The sequence below is a fragment of the Dipodomys ordii genome, unplaced genomic scaffold (assembly GCF_000151885.1).
Source record: "Dipodomys ordii isolate 6190 unplaced genomic scaffold, Dord_2.0 Scaffold5, whole genome shotgun sequence".
Classification (NCBI taxonomy): domain Eukaryota; kingdom Metazoa; phylum Chordata; class Mammalia; order Rodentia; family Heteromyidae; genus Dipodomys; species Dipodomys ordii.
Window position 1 is genome coordinate 34,125,858 of NW_012267221.1, and position 7,367 is coordinate 34,133,224.

The 7,367-nt window shown below is 37.4% G+C and overlaps 1 protein-coding gene across 1 annotated transcript in view; it reads left to right on the top strand.

Annotated features, from left to right (window-relative positions):
• The window catches only part of Fam171b (family with sequence similarity 171, member B), a 64,909-nt gene extending 58,246 nt beyond the window's left edge, over positions 1-6,663 (top strand). Inside the window, exons 7-8 of the mRNA XM_013028968.1 lie at positions 3,774-3,897; positions 4,216-6,663. Coding sequence (XP_012884422.1) covers positions 3,774-3,897; positions 4,216-5,569 — 1,478 coding nt within the window. The 3' untranslated portion in view covers positions 5,570-6,663. The remainder of the gene's footprint in view (positions 1-3,773; positions 3,898-4,215) is intronic.
• The last annotated feature ends 704 nt before the right edge of the window (positions 6,664-7,367 follow it).

Here is a 7,367-nt window from a genome sequence, read left to right on the forward strand (position 1 = left end):
GGGTGTGACTATTCTGGAATACCCCTATTGGACAATTGATCTCATAGCACTAACTGCCCCAGGTAGAGATTAATCACCACCTGCCCTTTGTAAACAAACTGTAATCAATGTAAGGGCTGTAAAATTCTTATATACCACCACATCCTGGGATCGCCTCCTATAAACAGGCCTTCTGCCTCCAGCTTCTGAACTTCCGGTACCACCCTAACTTGTTCCTGCCTATGCAACCTCCTCCCCTAGTTTAAACTTACCTATTGGCAACCAGCATCGCCCTGGTAGCCCTACCCCACTATCTAACCTTGTTATTCGTCAAGGGCGTTCTCAGAGTTTGGAGGAGGAACTCCTCAGGGCCTGCTGGTGTAATAAATTCAAGTCTCCTAAAAGAAAAAAAATAGCATATACTTACTAGCTGTATGACTCTGGAAAGAACATCTCATCCCTTTATCTCCAATTTTTCTTTTCTGAGTTCATGTGTACAAGAAAAGATTAAGGTCCATGAACTCTACGATATAAGGTAGCTATAATGTCTGATAAATGTGTGAAGCATGAATTTTGTTCAACACGAATATTTTTTGGCATACTTTTTCATGAGTAAATTCTATCCAGATCCTTTATAGCGCTTGGTTGCAAGCAACAGAAACATTTTGGATAATTTCTATAAAGGTAAAAGAGATATAGGGATATATGAAGGAAGGGCTAAGAAGCAGGAGCAGGAATCTCTGCAGCTCCAGAGGGTCTGGGTAGGTAGGTAAGACTTGACTGTCTTTGCCATGTGGCTGCTATGTTATGGCCGACTCCAGCCCTTTCAAGTATTTTTCTCACACAGTGATAGAACATTCTACAGATGAAGATTGGTTGGCCCATACTTGGGTCTTGAGTAGTCTGAAGAAGGAAAAACTCTTGGATAATAGTATATCTGGACAATAAGATAGGTGATATGCCAAATAAAAATGGAAATGATGTTTTCAACAGATGGTGAGTGGGAGGTGATGTCCAATACAAGAGACCTATACATATTCCTAAAGAAATGAGTATTTTTGTTTTCATAGTTAATGTTTTCAAATTGTTTAGCTAATGCAAACACAGAGAAACCTACATTGATCTTAGTCAGTAAATTTCTTTAAAAAAACTAAACATGATGTGTTTCTTCATTAAATCTTAATGAATAAAGAAATCTCCTCTAAACTAGACTGGTCGGTTTGTTATTCTGCTACTAGTTTCTTGGTCTTCTGGTGTTTGCTGGCATAAATTGAAGTGTTTCTTGGTTTTCAACTTTCTGTCTCATTGTTCTCATTGTTTGTGTATGTACAAAATAAAAGCAAAGCAAAACTTTTAGTTTTAGTCAAGGTTTGGGAGTGGAAGTTGAGTGTTCATATCCATCCTCCATCCTCATCATGTCAGAGATGATTCTTTTTCTTGTTTCAGTGCTTTAGCTGCCAGGTAAGAGGCAGCTCTTACCTGCCTAATTCATGCTGGTCAAAAATAGTCTCACCCAGCATGCTGCTGCACACCTTTGTTCCCCATACTCAGGAAACTGAAGAAGGAGGATCACAACTTTAATGCCAGTCTGGGCTACATAGTGTAAACTTGTGTGAAAACAACCAAATGCAAACAAACATACAAAAAGATCAGGATGTTTTGTTTAATGGCAGTTATTTTGTAGAGCTACTTAAAGAAAATTTTAAAAAATTCAAAAAGATAAATTCCCAGTATAATTTAGGAGTATACTTTTTTTTTTTTTTTTTGCCAGTCCTGGAGCTTCAACTCAGGGCCTGAGCACTGTCCCTGAGCTTCTTTTTTTGCTGAAGACTAGAGTTCTACCACTTTAGCCACAGTGCCACTTCTGGCTTTTTCTGTGGTACTGAGGAATCGAACCCAGGGCTTCATGCACGCTAGGGCAAGCACTCCACCACTAAGCTATATTCCCAGACCAGGAGTGTACATTTTATTTGTTTGGTTTTTGTGCCGTATTGCATCATATAACTTTATTCTAAGTATTATTTTTGATTTTTTTTCTGGAAAACATTTTTGTGTGTGTGTAGGGGGTGGGGGTGGGGATCAGTTATGAGGCTTGAATTCAGGGTCTGGGTGCTGTCCCTGAGCTTTTTTCCCTAAGAGTAGCGCTCTACCACTTTGAAGCACAGTGCCACTTCCAGTTTTCTGGTGGCCAATTGAAGATAAGAGTCTCACGAACTTTCCAGGCTGGGCTGGCATTTGAACTACGATGATCCTCAGATCTCAGCCTCCTGAGTTGCTAGGATGACAGGCATGAGCCACCAGTGCCTGGCTGGAAATAGTTTTTTAATGACAGTTTTATTTTCATTTTGTACTAACATTTGACTTTTAAGCCATGAGAAGTAACATAGGTTAAGGTTAGGGTTAGGTTTTTTCAATAAAACCAATATTTAGTATTTCAGTTGGAGAAATATGAGCCATTAGCTATACAGAATGGAGAAAGATAATCTTTTTTTCTGTTGGATTTGTACATGTGAGATTTTTTTTTTCATGTGAGATTATTTATTTGGAAACCAGATAGTGGTCACCTTTGTTCTAAATGATGCAAAGTATCATGCAGTTTTGCCAGCTGTCTCTCCTTATCCCATTCTGTTTTGGCACCTATAATGAAATATTCATGAAAAAGAAAAATGTTTAAGTTATTTCATTTTTAATAAAAATCACCCAAGGAACTTGTGGGTTTTATAGAGATGTGTACTTTCACTAAAAATATGCCTCAAAGAAACAATTTACATAAGATTGGTTTTATGAATTACAAAAGCCAAAGTCATTTTCTACAACAGATTGAAATTCTGTTGTAGCATACCTGTTGGAAAAGCTTTTGTGTGAAGCGGAGCAGTAAAATAGAATCATGAAATTTACACTTAGTGTGAGTCAATACCTTCTAGTGATGCTTTTCAAAAATGTATTCTTCAAGCAGATCACAACTAAAGCAATACTTTATCCTAGAAGCAAAGATGACTTGATAGTTGGTCTGGCTTTGCTTATAATTAACCAGATGAATTTGAAGTAGGTACTTGTTAATCTTAGTATTAGTTTTCTTATTTTTAAACTGAGAAAGTTGGATATTGTATTAGACTACTCAGTTTATTATAACAAAATACCACAGACTGAATTGTTTCAATCCCAGAACCTCTTTAAACATAGCTCACATTAGTTAGAGATAACACTCCCAGGTTATTTCAATAGCACAGGTTACCACTTTGACTTCTAAAAGCAGTATCCTTCCTGATGGTTGCTTGGCTACTGTCACATTTTTTAGGTCTTTTAATATAGTAGCATCTCAGCATCCAGCATCCATTTCTGGCCTAGTCTAGTCATTAATGCAGTGGCAAACACTCTTTCTATCTCAGTGGCTAGCTATAGCAGGCATTGATTGCATTGTGTGAGTGTTTTGGATTGAACAAAACTCTGCTGGGTTTAGCTTGGTTTAATCTAGCATATTTCCACATTTCAGAACTCCGGTTGGAGGCTCTGTGGGATATAATGTTCACATTTTTGAATGACTTAGCATACTTATGCCATACACCCTCATTTAAGGTGTCCACATTTCATTGGTAAAAGCAAAGCAGTTGATGAATTTACAAAGGGTACGGGCGTTGTATTTCACTGACAGGAATGTGTGCTATGGGAGGGAAAGAAGCAATAGAAGTGTGTATCTATATTCAGTCTGTCTTATCTAGGACATGACATAGTCAAATAGTTTTCCTGAAATAATATTTTCTGTATGTTTTCTGTCTTTATGTTGGACCATGTAGATTCAGGTATAAGTGAAGATCCCAAGGACATAACTGCCTACCACACAGTGTTTCTTACAGCCATACTGGGAGGGACGATAGTCATTGTCATTGGTTTTTTTGCTGTACTACTTTGTTATTGCAGGTAAGATCAATATTAGTTAAGTGTGTAAACATGCACACACGTGCACACACACACACAAATACACACACGCATACCCCTATTAAAATATCACTGCCTTATATTCTTTATCAAATTATAGTATCATTTTAGTATATTCTGTGCATTACAAAGTTTATCTCTAAAAGTAAATTGTATAGTCTTTAAGATATAGATGTTGAAAATCAAAATATATATCCTAACAGCAACACTTCATATATGTCATAACATGCATATGTGGGATTTAAAACAATGAGTCTTCTAGATTGTAACCTTTAAATAACCTCATGATTTCTCTTCTAGGGATAAGTGTGGTACTACACAAAAAAGAGATAGAAATATCACTAAGCTTGAGGTCCTCAAGAGAGACCAGACAACATCAACAACACACATCAATCACATCAGTTCAGTCAAAATTGCATTGAAAGCTGAGGACAAGTCACAGATATTTAATGCCAAGAATGCCTCATACAGCCCTCAAAAAAAGGAACCATCAAAAGCAGAAGGAGAAGAAAGAATTTCCATGGTAAAAACTCGGGACAATTTTAAAATCTACAATGAAGAGGTTTCATATTTATCAGTCAATCAAAATAACTACTCAAGAAACCCAGCACAGTCTTTGGAGCCAATTGGAGGGACCAAACAACCTAAACATATTAACAACAATCTGTCATCATTAGGTGATGCTCAAGAGGAGAAGAGGTATCATCTTACAGGTAACGAGGAGGAGATGTATGGACGTTCCCACATTCCTGAGCAGCTAATGCATATATACAGCCAGCCCATTGCCATCCTTCAAACATCAGACCTCTTCCCCACTCCAGAACAGTTACATACTGCTAAGTCAGCTACTCTGCCAAGAAAGGGACAGTTAGTCTATGGCCAATTGGTGGAACAGGTAAACAGAGAGAACTTCACACAGACTTTGCCCAAAATGCCAATGCATTCTCATGCACAGCCCCAAGATGCTAGGAAAGAAGATATCGTTCTTGAAGGTCAGCAGAGTTTGCCATCTCAGACTTCCGACTGGAGCCGATACTCCAATAGCTTATTAGAATCTGTCTCTGTCCCTGGAACACTAAATGAAGCTGTTGTAATGACTCCATTTTCATCAGAACTTCAAGGAATTTCAGAGCAGACCCTCTTGGAGCTGTCCAAAGGAAAGCCCTCCCCACATCCCAGAGCATGGTTTGTGTCCCTTGATGGAAAACCAGTTGCTCAAGTGAGGCACTCCTTCATAGACCTGAAAAAGGGAAAGAGAGCCCAGAGCAATGACACAAGTCTTGACTCTGGGGTAGACATGAATGAGCATCAATTGAGTAGAAAGCTGGAGAGGGAGAAAACATTCATCAAAAGCATGCATCAGCCCAAGATTCTTTACTTGGAAGATTTAGACCTGAGCAGCAGCGAGAGTGGAACCACTGTCTGTTCCCCGGAGGACCCGGCATTAAGGCACATCTTGGATGGAGGAGGGAGTGCAGTTATCCTGGAGCACCCTGGGGAGGAGTCTCCAGCAAGAAAAACCACCGTTGACGATTTTGAAGCCAGTACATCTCCCACCAGAAAAAGGGGCCGACCACCACCACTAACCAAAAGAGACAGCAAGACTAACATCTGGAAGAAGCGGGAGGAACGCCCACTGCTTCCCATAAATTAACTCCGAAGGTGGCTGTGTCTGTGCTTCTTGATGTAAATTTTAGTATGAACTGAAGAAGTTGAGACTGAGTGAACTCATGGTCCTGGGTCATGTCTCAAGGAGAGTAAATAGTGAATTGGTAATTTAGCAATCAGAGAGGAAGGCACTGAAGAATGCTTTTTCTGGCTTATTCTTTTTGTTTAGTTTTGAGTGAAGAATTTGAAGCATCAGCTTTTCAAAATGTGAAATAGTGTCAAAATGTTAATTATTTAACAAAATGTTTGCTCAGTCAGACAAATTGGTATTCTCTTGAGAATGAAATAATGAGATGTGTATTCCTAAAGTTACTCTAAAAAAATGTTGTGTCTGCCTGATGACTACCATGTTAAGTGGAAGCTCTTTTTCAATTACATCCCCCTCTGCCTGTACTTGATAGCAACTTGATAAATGTGGGGACTGATATTATGTTAGACTTCAAACACCAGACATTTTCTTTTGTGAGATAAATAGCAATATCATCCCCAAGGTAAATCGTACACCTATATAAAATGAGCAAGATGTTTCTTGGTCATTAGAGAGAGAGTTACCAACTCCTTTAAATATATGAACTTCACAAAAATAGCAATTTGAGAAATTAAAAAATACTGAGAAATGATTGTTGAGATGCAGGATTTTTCTTTTTCTTTTTCTCCCCCACCACCTCAAAATGAAGCAACCCAAGTTGTCAAGAAAGAAAATTTACCAATCTGGAATAACAAAACTGGGATATTAAGGCTCACTGGTACATGTAGGCAAGAATCAAATTTAATGTATTTCTTCTAGTCAAAAAACTATAACTCAGTCACTTAAAGGCTAGTAAACTTGATATAAAATGATAAGGATAACAAATTCCAATGAATACCAAATTATGGGGAGATAAAAGAAATAAAAAAGTTTCATCTATGAATAGAAAAAGATGCTGTTTTCCTGAGGCTCAAAAATATTTCAGGAAATTAGTTATATAGGTAGAAGTTGGAACATTTGTAAGATGTTTGAGAAAATTGCTTTCAATTCAGGAGAAGTATGAATTCTTCCTATGTTCACTTGGCATTGTAATTTTTGTTCTTTATTTTTTAATTTTATTTATTTATTTTTGTGTGTGCTGGTCCTGGGACTTGAAATCGGGGACTGGACACTGTCATTGAGCTTTTAATGCTCAAGGTTAATGCTCTACCACTTGGGCCACAGCTCCATGTCTGGTTTTTTGGTGGTTAAAGAGTCTCACAGACTTTCCTGCTTAGGCTGGCTTCAAACTACCATCCTCAATTTTCAGCTTCTTGAGCTAGTTTTAAAAGTGTATCAATATGCTTTTCAACATAGTGAAGAATTCAGTGAGAGCACATTCATTAGCTATTTGTATGTGTCTTCAGTTCTGAAGTTATTATTCATATGTCCTAAAAGCTTTTAATTAAAATCAACCCTTCCCATTTCTCCTAAATTTTTTATGAAGACACATATCTGAAGCATCTTTCCCTTTCCCTTGATAAAAAAGATGATATAAAATTGTTTTATCTCTCATTTTCTTACTATTCAACATAGGAGCAATATTGACTCAAGCCACACAAATAAGGTGAAAGTTTAGAACCAAATAGCCACATTTGCTTTAGTAAAATTGTAGATAAAATTGAAATGGTAGACTTCAGTCAATATTTTCCTATAATTATTTCTGAAATCTCCTTTGTTAACCCAAAGAACTTAAAGACTTAGGGCACATGTTTGATTTAGATTACTCAAACCATGAAAAACATAAATGGATAATACATAGACTTTTTGGTTTTTT